Raw genomic sequence first — 15,072 nt, 5'->3', positions numbered from 1 at the left:
CCCCTTTACAAGCAGACAAAGGGATAGAGGAGTGCAGCCCTTGTACAGAAGCAGGACAGGGGTACGCCCACTGCCACCAACAACACCCCCCCCCCCCCAATACAACTGCCCCTTTAGATTGTCAATATAGCTGTTTTTGATGGAGTAACATCATCATTAGCACTGTAAAGTGAAATGTTTACATGCACAAGAACAGACACTGATACACTGTCCCTTTAAGAGTACAATACTATGACTGAAATGGTAATGGTTCACATTTAGCTCAGTTAAAACAGACTCTGGAGAGGTTGCTCTGCTGGTACATATCATTTGGTCGGGTTTGAACCCAACTGTGTTGGAGTTCACTTTCAAGCGGAATAAGAGCACTTCAAAAGTAAACTCCATTTTGGTTGTTTTGAGGTTAAGTGTGCGTTAATGTGTGTGAGTGGCAGGAAGAAAAGCTCTGGCTGGTTCTGGCTCGCCACCTCTTTACATTTAACATTTCGGTTTACATTTTAAAAAAATTCTATCCTAAATACAAGACAACCTGTCATTTTGGAAGGGTTATGTATTTCCATAATGCCTCATATTAACTCACTAGCAAGATCTCAGTGTATAGACTGGTCATATATCTCATCTCGTTTCATATTATCTACATACTGTATTGTATATAACTCTGGGGAAAAACTGTTGATTTTGGTAATACTTGGGTTGTTTATATTTCTATATTGTGTTTTTTGTACTGCTTAACTGATTCTGTACTCTTGCTGCTGTGCAATGCAAATTTCCCCACTGAGGGACAAATAAGGGCATATCTTATCTTATCTTGTTATTGCTCATACAAAAATATGGATGCCTTGTTTTTTTCACAGTGATGTACAAATATGTTATCTAAGTTACAAATACTAGACGACACACCTTTTGAGAAATTTACATAACATGTCAGCAGTGGTGTGCTTCAAAAGAACACGTTCGTCGAAGACGTTCATACAGTATTTCTAAGAACGTTGAATTAAACGCAACATATTTGTATATAAAGAACTTGAACGTGAACTTCTTAAGTCATTGTTTAGGTCCAGTTATTACCTAAGGGGCTTAGTCTAATTGATTTCATTGCATGCAACAACACTATAATTTGTTGAGTGTGAAGAAATAAAGATGCATAGGCTAAAAAGCATAAATAAAGACAAATGTCAATATTTTTCTCCACTTCCACTAGGACAATACATAATTGTAAACACTGAATAGTTTTAGGTGGTGATGGATGTCATAGATTTCTTAAAAAAAAAAAAAGGTTAGTCTTTTATTGTCACTTTTCACCTAAAAAAAAAAAATTGAAATGAACTGAACTTTGAACTGGTTCAAAATTGAAATGTTGAACTATGAACATAAACTATTCATATTTATACTGTGTGAGCTGAGCTTTGAACTACTTCGCGAGAACTATGAACTTGGACAAGTTCATTGCATCTCAGATGGCAAAAATCCAAAAAATATATAAAATACATTTATTCAACTTAGTAGACAGCACTTTTGTTCATAAAAAGTGGAGTTTTGTCATGTGATATATCACAAAAACAGTGATTTTGTGATGATTGATTAGGAACCGGAAAAAATACGCTCAAAGTGTATGTACTGTAATGTTATGAATATAAGACAACAATTCTTTTCAGATATTTTGGTCAAATAAAAAATAAAAAATGATAGTGTTTTCCTTAACTTCTCTCATATCTCTTAGCGGATCTAAATCCAGTACTTTTGGTTCTCAACAGAGACTTGGAGCCAGTCCAAAACGCCATAGTTATGTACAGGCAAAACAGTTGTCTTGCGTAAACAGGCAGAAAAATCTGGCAAATCCAGCAAGCATGAGGAGTTTATACGAGTGAGTCCTCACCAACTAAGTCGCTTTAAATATCCCGGAGCATGCAACAACGGCCCCTATTCGAGCCGACAAAAGGACGCCCGGGCGTAAGAAAGATTGCACAAGAGAATTAGCGGGCGAGAAGGTGGTCGAGTACAGCAGATTAATTTCACAACAGAGCCCTCCTGCCGAAAAAAGGAGGATGAAGAGCAGGAAGGATAGAGGGGATAAAGAAACGGGGAAAATGCACAGAGGAGGGAGATTAAACATGTATTCAACTCTTTTAAAAAAGAGCTGAGCTGCTTTTGGTGTGTGTGTGTGTGTGTGTGTGTCTCAGGAAGGAAGTGTTGGCTACCTTCGCTACGATCATTGACTCTCATCCACCCTCGCGGTGAAGGACAGCAGTTGAAACCCAGAGGTTAATAGGAGCCCTTCATTACCATAAATCTTATCAGCTAAATGAAATGGGGGGAGAAGGACTCTTGATTTAGACGTCCGCTCTGTCGGTGCTAAGGGGAGACACCCAATCAAACCTCTGCGTTTTATTGGGCTTTTTTATTATCTAAATGTACTTGCACATGAGCGGGGTGCCAGAGGTGACAGCCTGCAGCAATCAACAACGAAAAAAAAAAAAAAAAAAGACACGAGCACGGTAAAACTGATTGTGGCGTGTTTATGAGCCCTCACTCGATCTGGACCTTCAGCTTTTGATATGAAGAAACCAATGACTGGGGAATGCCAATAAATGTTGCAGTATGTAGCAAAAACCCCTACCAAGGACAACCTACCTAAAATCCCTAAAATGCCTGAATGCAACATTAATCACTGAGAATTTAAAGAAAAATGTTGAAAATTAGATTTTCTTCCAAGGGAAAAAATAGACCAAAAACCTCAACAACAACAGTACCTTAAGATAAATTTATGACACAGAAAACACATCTGCAACCAAAACACAGTTATCATTGGCACACATCAGAAAAACAGGCTTGAAAAACTTGCCAAAACTCTCAGGAAGCTCATTTGTGGATACAAAATAAAGTTGGTTGACACTGTCATGTCAAATGCTAACAATAATATTAATTTATAACAAAAACAAAGTCATTCTTTGCATAAATGTCAGCAGCAGCAGCAGCCGTGGGCACCCCCCATGTAGTCAGAATGGTACAATGATGATTTCATGACATTTTTACATGATTCGATGGTGAGGTTGACTGTCGAATCAGACTCCTTTCCTATGATAGTGTACTGTGTTAACATCTCACAAACAAAAGCAACACTCACAAGATTTTGACTTGCCTGTTTATGGTTTGAACTCCAAATTTTGCGGCATAAATTGAGAAAATAAACAACTGTGCTGTGAGAAATGGTCAGGTGTGCCGTGAGGAATTATTCAATATCACTTTTTTAATTAACATGTATTAATAATTTTCTGCAAATATTTTGTCAATGTTGCGTGTCATTGGTGTAAAGACTGGCAGAGCAATGTAATATTTGTCCGTGTGGCAACACATCGCTGATTGCCTCGTTCCTCTAACAGACATTTTTTAAAATGTTTTTATTATATTTATTTGGGCAAATACACAAAACACCACAGTGCATCTCCCGCACCAATCAAAATACAACTCTCCATTATTTACATCTGTATTCAACTATCTGATCACAAGCCCAAAAGGAGTAGGCCGAAGCAAAAACTTATAAATGCCTACCCCTTTTTGCAAGTAATAATCATGTTCATGCCACTGTCTTGTTTTCCCGTTATTATTATCATTGTAATATTATTGTTATAATCTTTATCATTATGACCATCATTATAATCATCATTATAGTTAACAATTTTTGGATTTTTTTTTCATTATTTAATTTTACCGACTTCATTGCTTCTTGTAGAGTGCAGTATCATTCCATCTGTTATTTTCTGAAATCCGCAGTATTTGTGCTTTTATTGACTTAGTGATGCACGTGAGAGGTAGTGGTGACATTTTGTAACAATGTTGGTTAAATTAGTATGCGGATCAAAAGGATCTGTTGTGGCGAATCCGTAATCAGGAAAAAGCTGAAAGAAGCAAATAATGTTGGTTATTGGTGTGCCACAAAAATTTTTCCAACGTAAAAAAAACATGCCGTCGCTCAAAAAAGGTTGAAAAACACTGTTCTAAAGTATTGTTTTGTGGTAATCATGCTAACAAAGAAACAAAAAGCTCCCGCAGTGACGGTAATAAGCACCAAAATCAACTAAGCAAGTGTTCAATAATCAACAATCTGTTTTCTCCCACAGCAACCTGTGATTGGTAGCATGTGGCGAAGCCCACTCCAGGCCCTGATCAAGCCAGGCTACCACTGACCAAGCACACACACACACACACACACATATATAGAGTACAACAGGATGTCCCCCATGTAGAGGTCAAGTACGCTCCACTTCTCCCTCTCCAAACCATACGTCATTTAGATGCAAGCAAAGGCGAGAGACGACGACAGAAAGAAAACGGTATAAATCAATAGCCCAGAATGGAGTCAGGTGCTTTGAATGTGTTGATTCCTGTTGATGTGTTGATTAACTGCTTACACACACACACACACACACACACACGTACACACACACATACAGAGTCCATTTATGGCTCTCCAGGTGATAGGTCTGATTAAGTGGCCTGCTCACCCAGCCTCTTGATTAGGACTAATGCTGGGCTGTATTTCACTGGACATGGCTTAACCAGCATTATTGCTGGTGTGCGTTATAATAATCCAACCACAGAGGGGAAACGCCACAGTATGCCTTTCTATGTGTGCTGTAAGTGTTTTGTGTAAAGGTCATTGTTTGGTAATGGTCATCAATATGCTAGCGGTTGATGTGTGTCCTGTTCCCTTGGAGAAACTCAATAGCGCTCGCTACTGCTAATGAGCTAAGGGACCTCATCAGCATTAATACTACATTAGTCTCAGTCTACAGTACACACACACACACACATCATAGTGTGCACATTCCCTTCCAAACACGTACATACATGCAAGCTGTAGTGCACCTGTGCGTGTCCATTTGAAAAGTAAGCACAGAGTGGATTAAAGGGAATTTTTAAACCATGTTGATATGGATTGTGATATTGGTATTTGGAGGAATACTAAATCCTGATCTGTAATTAGTAGTATAGAGAAAGTCACACCAAACACACATACAGTATGTCGTCTTTTTAAAACATAAACACTACGGCTTTCATTCCAGATTAATCACGGTTTTTGAAATGATTTAATCATGATTAATCTACATGTCAATATGTCTAAAATTATGCAAGAAATTAGGCTGCTAACTGAGAGTTTTGGCAAGTTGCTATTTTTCAAGCTATGTTGTTCCTATTTTATGTGCACTTTTCCGTGTTTTTGATTTGTTTGTCTCGACAAATGAATGTCCTGCTGTTGCTAACTACCATGTTTATTTGTTTATCCAAGTGTTTTAGCTTTTTTTCTTTGAGGTAGAAAAAGTTGCAAATGAGGGGTCTAGGTCTACTCCAGAGGTAGGGAACCTATGGCTCGGGAGCCAGGTAGGGCTCTTTTGATGACTGTATCTGGCTCTCAAGCATTTCTTACCACAATAAAAATGTATTTTTGCTAACATTTTAAAGTAAACCATCACAGAAATGACTGTTAAAAATAATATTCAAAATCAACAACTTTCTTATGCATTTTAATTCGTCCATCTATTTTCTACTGCAATACGGCCAACCATATCTATCTTTCTTGATGATATTTTCCAGGTCAAACACCAAAACTTGATTATTACTGGGTAATGCTGTAGTCTACCTCGATCATTGAGATGTCAAAAAAACATGTAAATGTAAACTTTCCTCCTTTAGTCAAATAGCTAAAGCTGCAGAACCAAGCCTTCTGACGAAGATGGCCAAAAGAATGAAATACGTCTACGGAGTACGGTGCAAAACTATGCAGCAGCAGAAGTTGTATTAATGGCAACAAGTATTTGATTTATTATTAGACACTGCGCTGCTCACAAAAGTGTGCTGGCCACACCCCATTGGCGTGGGGTAGTGTGCCTGGTCTACGTAATTAGAGCCCATTATATCTAAAACTGTTGGTCTTACATAAAAATGCACACATTTTATTGCATTCAATGTTTAAAAAAAATGTATATGGCTCTCACAGATACACATTTTAAAATATCTGGCCTTCATGGCTCTCTTCGCCAAAAAGGTTCCCGACCCCTGGTCTACTCTTAAAAACATTCGACTACTATGGCCAAAAAAAATCAGATATGACTACTGGAATACTTAAAGACAGGTAACCGTAAAACCTTAGAAAGTGTTCTGAGACTTTCTGATGTTTTCAAAGATCTGAACAAAAGAACAAAAACAGATATATGTTCAAGCTTAGAGGTGCCATTGTATATTTTTGCAAAACGCCCGTTGGACTAGCTGACTGATGTCAACATAACCGTAATCTAAACTGGCCATTGTTTTCACATTTACTTGTGTCATCAGTGACATAAGAAGAATGTCTGATTTCGTTTGTTGACATCGTAACTAACAGAACTGAAGGTAATTTGTTGTGCTTCTCGACTACAATTACAATAAAGCTTTCAAGCATTGCATTTAGTTGGTTGCTGCCACATAATCCAGGTTAATACTGCCATGCTTTTATTTGGAAGCCTACTTTGCACTGAACTGAGGTGACAATACTAAAACACATGTAGATAGAAACTGAACGATTTTTCATAGAAAGGATCGCTTTCGGAGACCAGTCCAGGGTGCACCCCGCTTTTTGCCCAAAGACAGCTGGGTTAGGCTCCAGCATACCTAAGACCCTAGAAAATGGATGGATGGATGGATGGATGGATGGATGATCGCTTTAGGTATGTCTGTGTAAGCCACTTTGGTGGATCGGGACTTGAATTGGTCAACATAAACAGGTTGTCGACATAAGCAGGACTGATGTAGGGTTCCTTGTACATCATATACTTTGTGGACCAATAATGGGTTAGAATCATAATACCAACAAAGCAAACTTCAAGTAGACCTCTACATCATCAATCAGTCTAAACCACACTGTCAAACGGTGCAGGACGAAGCATCCATACCATCCTAATGTACGCAAAGAGCAGAACCAAGCAGCTCATTAGCCACTGAAGCATTCCGCCATCAGTCTCCTGCGTTCGGACTCATGTGGTCATATTGTTCAATCTAATTCTATACGAGCACCATGAGAGGGGAGAGAATGATATTGTGACAGTGAGAGAGAGGCCTATGGAGAAGGAGAGAGGTAGCTTAATGCAATAAAGCATGTAGTATTGACATCTTTCTCACGTCTATTGATTCCCCATTATGTCGCTAACAAACCCAGGTTGACATTTTGTCATTTGCAATCATGTTAACACTGCGACTTGCACGCTCCCCTCGCAACAGGCCGATCTATGCCTGCACGCACGGTGTGCCATCGCTACACACACACACACATAAGTTGAATCCGGTATACATGGTCATATTCCATGAAGATGGAGAACTCCACGTGTGATTTGGACTTAATGGCTAATTGATCCTCTGTCTATCATGTTGGTGTACAGCATGGGAAGGTGATGTGTAAGATGGCGGCTAATGATGTGTGACCAAAGGTGCATAGCTGAAATGAACTGATCTAAGGTGTGTATGTGTGTCCAATCATATCATATCAAGTTCCGCACCGGGCTGGGAAACCTGCTGTTTCTCCAACGTGTCCTATTAAACTTTCATATAGCAGTTAATGCTGATGGCTCCACCAAATCACTTGACTACACACACACAGACACACACACACACAAACACACGTAATGGCAACTAGACACAATACCATTAAAAATAGAACAAAACCTGGATGCATCCATGTGGAAAACAGCCTAACATGCGTGATTTTATGTCATATGATGGTCCATCTCTTTCATGATAGCGCGGGTGAGATGCTGACCGAGGCTGAGTGCTTCAGGCCTGTTCTAACATGAAAGAGGGCAAAAACACCAGGGGGCGGGTGGTGGGGATGGGGTGGCAGGTGGGGCTGAGTCAAGCGCTCTCTGTGTGACCTATGATCCCGGCACCGAAAGAAACAAGAGTGAGAGCTCAAGTCAAGAGCCCCACAATGGACGAGGAAAAAGGAGAACGCTTTTAAATAAAGTTCAAATCTAAACTAAAGTTTTGCCTGTAAATTTATGTTTTTCTGAAGGACTATAATGCTCTGCGTTTTAAAAAAAAATTATTACGTTTGATTAATGATCATGTTAAAGGTTAAATAACTGTTAATAGTTATCCTCCCTATCCGTGTGGAAGTGGTAAGTTTTTGGCTATTTAAGTTTAGAGGAAATAACTTGAAGGCTACCGTTTAGGTCGCTAGCTCTCTGGTTTGCGAGTTAGCATGTGTCTCAAGACCCTGCAGTTGCGCAATATGTTGTAAATAAAAAAAAGTATAAATGTGACTATAGTCGTGTTTTGTCATGTCTACAGGGCTCTAATAATGCTTTGTTAATTTTAATCTGAAAAAAATAATTTGTCTACCCACCAACTATATGTGGTTTCTTAAGTTTTTATTATTTGCCGTTTTATTATTATTATTATATTTATTGATTACTGATTGATTGATTTTCTTTATTCTTGATTTGTTTATTTATTTTTCATCTTATTTTGTGCAGAAAAATTAAAATTAAGATATTTGAGAACAGTGGAATGTTTTATCAGAGCTTTTATTGTAGAAAATCGGAACCAAAGCACTGAAAAAGTTTGTATATTTTTTTGTTTTTAATAAATGCGTTTTTTTGGGGGGGGGGGGTTGGAAAACCTGATGCGGCCCAGCCTTGCCCAGACCCAAGCTCCAGTGGCCCCCAGGTAAATTGAGTTTGAGACCCCTGATCTAGTGTATCCAGTTCAAATCTAAACTAAAGTTTTTCTTGTAAATTTTAATAAATTTATCAATGCTCTGTGTTTTTTTAAGGACCTCAAATATCCTCTATATGACAGTAGAGTTAAAGAAACTGACTGAGTATTCTGCTGCCTTTAAAGAACTGCAAAACCGTTACTTAAAAATCTTCTAAATGACTGATGGGCTGTATTTGTGGATCACTGTCAGTTGAACAGGCCGAGCCTATACCCAATAGTATAAGATTATACTGTCAAGTATACTGCTTGACATTGCCAACTACTGGCGTGGCATGCGTATTAAGCTATTATTTTTACAGGTCAATGCTGGGCTTTGTCCGACTGACTGTTTTCAGTGGATAGTGCATCACCCCTGGATTTGTAGGTTTCCGTTTTTTAGGGTTTTTTTTTAGGTTTGTAGGTTTTTGCCCAAATCTGACCTCGGTTCTTGTACACTATCTTGGTTATCATACAACATTGTGTGTAATAATCATATATTTTATCCATAGGTATGTTGAATCTAATAAAGATGTGTACGGACTACTCCAGGCATTGCTTGATTATTCAGCCATCTTGGACAACAGACATAATACCGGGTTCATTCATTTGGCAAACTCAAATGAGACTGACACACAAAATAGTCCGTTTCCCACTTCATTTTTCGAAGACTTGAGTGCCCAAACTCAAGTCCCCCTGTTCCGTCATCGAGTGTATCTATGACTATCTATGACACAGTTACGCCTGCTTTTGTTATTGATCGGCTGGAAGATAACCAACAATGGAGCTAACAAATGTTGTAAGTGTCAGCACTTTGATAAAGGGAGTGCGAAACACCATTTAATTCAACTAATTCTGTGTGGCTACGTCCTTCCCTTGTCCGTGCCTTGCCGTCGCTTTATTGCAGCTTTTAAGTATTAAAAGTGTTTAAATATCAGTTGATTAAATAATCGATGACTACGCTGATCATTAGTTTGTATGTGAAACTGTTCAACTTGTCAAGTGCGTTGATGCTGAACTAAAAAAAAAACAACAACAAGACTTTGTAGAAAAAGACTCACAACGACACGATATCAGCGTAGCGAATCACTGTTATATCGTCAACTTACACATTCAGCTATTCAGATGTCAACCCAGACTTGGGGCAACATAATGGGCTCATCCGCCGTTTTTTTCCTCTCACCTCGAGACGCTCAAACTGGGTTTTCCATCCCCCTCCTCGTTTTTCACCTTGTCATCTGGTCTTACTTTCACCCTCTCTCGCTTCCCACATTTTTTTTTATCTCCTTCTGACATTCGCAATTTTTCAGCACCAAAACTCCTCCTCCTGATCCTGCTGCCTGGTTCTTTGCCTCATCCCTGCATGACTCCATCCCCCAACCCTCTTGTCCTCTCTCTTCTGTGCGTTTAGAGATACGGCCCCCCCAACCCTATCCTCTTCCACCTATCTCATCACTGTCACACGCCGTGCACCCGCTGACTGAGGATGTGCAGGAATCAAATATGCTTGAAGTGATTTGGAAATGAGAGGTGAGCCGTGCAACCAGGCAGGTTCGGTGGCGCCTGCCTGGGCCCCTTTAAGAGCTCCGTCCTCATGGCCACATGGATGTAGCTGCGGTAAAGGATGCACACCAGTTACACCTATGATGCCGGGTGATGGAGGTTGTTTCTCTCCCACCATGTTTCTTGTTATTCCACCTCATATGAATGAAACACCACCTTCCCCGCATCACCGGAAGAGCTGCTTCCTTGCACACAAACTGCAACAAATCACAACCCGGTTAGAAATAAAGCAAACAAAAATAAGAAGAGACAGAACATTGTACTGTTCTCCGTGTGCGCGTCTCCCTTTTTCCACCTCCCACCCCTCTCGCTTGCTTCCTTCAGCGGCCCCAAGAATCGATCCCCGCCAGGATCGATAAGTTGGCATGAATATTCCCTGCCTTTGCCGGAGAGTCTAGTCGGGGAGAGACGGGGGCTCTGTCTCAGGCGCGGGCAGCGGAGGAGAGGGGAAGGACCGCTTCTCGGAGCCAGCAGAGGGCTGTTGGAGGTGTCTTAAACGGCAAAGGGGGGAAGAAGAAGAAGCGTCTTACCGGAGTTAGAGCGAAGAGCCAGGGGGGACTTGAGACGCCAGGCGCTGAGGTCAGGGGCAGCTCTCTGAAACACGAACGGCACCGGCAAGGGGACAAACATGATCTTCCTTCTTCTTCTTGTTTGGGTGCAAATAATAATTATGGTGATTATGAGGAGACGATGGGACGACGAGATGTGTCCTCCTGGGAGTCTTCGTGGGTGTCTTCGGCTTTGTGAAGGCGGCTTGGTGCGTACACATGAAAGCAGCCCGGCAGCGCACTTTGTTTATTGACTTAACCCGGCATCAGTGTGGCGTAAATGTGCATAGAATCTATTTAATTCTTTAATGGAGGCACACAGACGGATGGACGAGTAAGTCAGAGGGAAAGTTAAAACGTCTTTTTGGACTTAAATGATGTCCCCGTTGTTTAAAAATGATGCTAATACTAAAGGCATGAAAAACAGTCGCTAGCTTGCTGTCCTTTAGCTTTGGTTATTAGCGTCAATAAAGCACAACGATCACAAAATGTCGACTTTTTTGACATATAAAAGTCTTATTCTGTGTGGTTATATTTGGTTTGAAGCTATTTTTGAGTATTTGGTATTATTTAGCATATTATTTAGCTGCTATATGCTAACACATTCATTTGTTTGCTAGCTCACGAGCGCAGTTTTTTTTAAAAGCTTTAATAGTTAAAAGGCGATAACAAACAAACAAATCAATACACTTCCACTGCACTACACTACACACACGCGCGCGCACACACACTTGATCCTGACGCTCCTCCCTCCCGCTTGTGACACACTAATTAAAATCAATCGATAAATAAATACGACGAGAGAAGCACAGAAAAAAATGTTAATCGCAACACTTGCCTATAATATGTCCGTCCATCCGTCTGTGTGTCTTTCTTGCTATATTCTTTTTATGTATATATATATGTATATATATTGGGAAGCCCAGCAGCTCACTCGACCCGGCTCCCTCCAGGATTGTAGCGATCTGCCACACCAGGCTGGCTGCAACATTGAGGCGAGCAAGGAGCTGCTACTACTCACACATCACCCCCTCCATCCCTCCCCCAACCCACCATCTACCTCCTCTTCCTCCCTCCCTCCCTCCCTTCCCTACACGCACATACACACATCCTCATCTCCCTCGTTTTCACTACCGCTGCAAAAGGTATCCTGTATTGATTTTTGGATTTCGTCCCCCGTTTGCCTTCCTACCATCCACACACACACACACCATCCTCTTAATAATGCTGCCTATAATGATGCCAGCAGTGATCGGCGCGTTAATGCTTTGGAAGAAGAAGACGAAGAAGGAGGGATACATGGAGATGCTTTATGCTAAGATCCCAGCAGTTACAGCAGCATGTGCACAATGAAGTTATCACATCTGACCCTGCTTTTAATAAGCCACAAGAGAGGGCAAGGGTGCTGCTAATTACTGCAATAGGATGCATTTTGTAGTTTTTGTTTTTGTTTTTTTTTAGCACTGTGACCGCAAAGAGAGACCATTGTGGCCGTACATGTAAGGTGATGTTTCAGTACAGGATGGAGGATTGCTAGTTAATCGGGACAGGAAGTGTAACTGCCTTGTGATGTTGGCACATGCCTACTCTGGATACATGTAATAATAATAACAATATATAATATAATAATACAGTGAAGCCCAGCAGGAGTCATGGCTAGCGATAGTGGTAAGAAGAAACCTTCCTGTTGAAATACATAAATGAACTCACAAGTGGCTAAGATGAAAGTAGTTTGCCGGCAATTTTCAGTAGAGATGAGAAACGGAGCTAAAAGCTGTTCACACCGCATTTTAGACATTTAATTAATGTAAAATAATAATAATAATAAAAATATAATTCACACTGTTACTGTTGCACTTGTCAAAATCATTGCACATGACCCTAAAACTGAGGTAGGTGCCGAACCATGATTATGATGTACCGTTATAAATCAAAACCCATTTTGAAATGGATAAAGCTGGCTAGAATTAATCTTCTGGAATTAATCTTGCCATGCTTAAAACCTGGGCCCCTGCCAGTAAACCAATTAATTTAAATGAACACTACCAATTCTGAAGATAATTGTGGTCAAATATCCAGCCAGAATTATTTCTTAACCCTGCAATTATTATGAACATGCATGAGATTTGAACCCTGTTTCTAGACTGTGAGGGTGACGTTGCTCACATTTCAGAATTAACTGCATTTTCCCAAGCGACATAAACATAGATTGTATACCAGTATAGATTTACTATTTGTTAAAAATGAGTTCGATCACAGCCGTTATTGTCTACAGATCTGGCAACACAGATGAATATGAAGCTAATAGTGTCTTGACCCCAGTCAAACGTTGTGGTGGTAGTGTCATGATGTGGGCCTGCATGAATGCAGACACTGGGGAAGCGTCGGTTCAAGGCAGGTACCGCAGGAAGGTATGTCAGACTACTTTAGCGGTTTTGAAACCGTGACATATTGATACTCAATACCAGTAACCGGCCCGTGCCGAATCTGAACCAATCAAAGAAGAAGATATTAAAATTCAATTTTCCAGAAACAATAGACATCGTAAGGGGAGGTCAGGCAACCCTGAAACTAGCTAGCTAGCTAAGTACTTGCAGTACGAGCGAATGGTGAGTATGTTGGTTATTTTTTTTCTTTTTTTGTCTTATATTGATTCTTAAAAACTCCAGATGATATTGTGGTGTAGAGTTTTGACGTTTGCAGCTGTTCCGAGATGATTCGTTCAAAGAGAAAAGGGTAGCTGGGTTTTTTGGTCCTTAATATGCAAAATGCCATGCCTGTGTGATATAGTCTGGAGGTATTAAGAGGTGGATTAGGTCAGTTATTGAACGTCCCGGGTACAAAATGCGCCACTGTAACTACTTGGGGTGTAACGGTACATGTATTTGTAATCAGATTTTTCAGTACAGTACAAACGCATAGAGCAGAGCAGTTGTTTTGCATCTTGCAAATGGAGATGCATACTGAACCGTTATTACATCATATCATTACAGCCATATAATTACCACATTGTATCATATTTTGGTCATTCCTAACTATTCTAGTGATAAAATACCCTTGTAAGAACCGCAATTAATGTTTGGAACGCACACAAAATTGTTCTGCGATCTCTTCCCTGATAGAGGTCATCACCCTTTCCCTCATTCACCCGAATCGTCTTCCCTCCATCTCCATCCGACTCCCCTGCCCTGACCGACATGTTCCACGCTGTCAATTACTGCCCTGCATCAGTCAACGCCAGGCGCTTACACACCAGATTATTGTCCATATAGATTTTTAAATAGAAAAATCTATACTTTAAACATCGCAGTCAATACCACCGAATCAATAGGAACAAGCCTGCAGCTCTGTCTGCACGGTCCCGTCCTACAGGCCCTGCTTGACGCTGCATGCTGGTGATCAGTGCTGCTTTTCATGGATATTGCCAAGGAATGATAAGGAAATGGATGGACTGGAGAGAGAGAGAGAGAGAAAGAGAGAGGCTCATCCGCTCACTCGGAGATTAGTCATCTCATCACCAGCGCTGCGAGCTAAACTGGCCTTAATTAAGAAAAATGTCCCGCAGTGGACACGCAGGGGTTTTTATAGTCCCTCTGCCTTTAGGAGCGTCACGTATGACAGATGACATCCGCTGCTCCAATGAGGACGAGAAGAAGAGGGGATCGAAAAGAAATAAGGGGGGAAGGCAAGAAGTGACTAGTTGTCCTTCAAAGACCCCCCTTTTCCTCCTCCACAGGGGGAGCCGTGCGCGCACCCCCTTTCCCTCCCCGCCCTCCTTCCAGACAAAAGCAATTATTTCTTGTAGAATGTAGTGCGCTTGTGCGTGTGCAAGAGAGAGAGATTGAAGGAGGGGAGGAATAAGACGGCATTGGGAGGGGAGGTGATTCTGACACCTATATAGCATCCATCCAACCCCCCCCCCCCCCAAAAAAAAAAGAAAACCCTCAACAACAGCAACAAACAAACCATCAGCAGTTGTTTGCATGTGTACAAACTACATGAAAGCTCAGCTTCATTTGTGTGGGGGGGGGTGGGGGGGGGTGGTGGTGGGGTGACAGGTGGATGGAGGTCTAGTGCAGGAGTGGGATGCCTAAGAGGAAATAAAACAGCCCTGGCCTCCACTATTCGTACATATATACAGTATAGTACACACTTTGAAACATGTCGAAATTACCTATATGAGTGGATATATGTTTTTTTTTGGTTTGAAGTATATGAATGTGTGTAAATGCTTTTTATATGT

The 15,072-nt window shown here is 40.8% G+C and overlaps 1 protein-coding gene across 2 annotated transcripts in view; it reads right to left on the bottom strand.

The window, feature by feature from the left end:
- Positions 1 to 11,854, bottom strand: part of pou2f2b (POU class 2 homeobox 2b) — a 50,565-nt gene extending 38,711 nt beyond the window's left edge. Inside the window, exon 1 of one of the 2 annotated variants that reach the window (XM_058054151.2) lies at positions 10,812 to 11,854. In XM_058054151.2, coding sequence (XP_057910134.2) covers positions 10,812 to 10,911 — 100 coding nt within the window. In that variant the 5' untranslated portion in view covers positions 10,912 to 11,854. The remainder of the gene's footprint in view (positions 1 to 10,811) is intronic. The other variant, XM_058054149.2, reaches the window with a different exon arrangement.
- Positions 11,855 to 15,072: the final 3,218 nt, after the last annotated feature.

This window comes from Doryrhamphus excisus, linkage group LG5 (genome assembly GCF_037039965.1).
Source record: "Doryrhamphus excisus strain RoL-2023G ecotype Guam linkage group LG5, RoL_Dexc_Guam_v1.1, whole genome shotgun sequence".
Taxonomy (NCBI): domain Eukaryota; kingdom Metazoa; phylum Chordata; class Actinopteri; order Syngnathiformes; family Syngnathidae; genus Doryrhamphus; species Doryrhamphus excisus.
The sequence above is the reverse complement of the archived record's forward strand: the minus strand, read 5'-3'. Positions and strand labels throughout refer to the sequence as shown.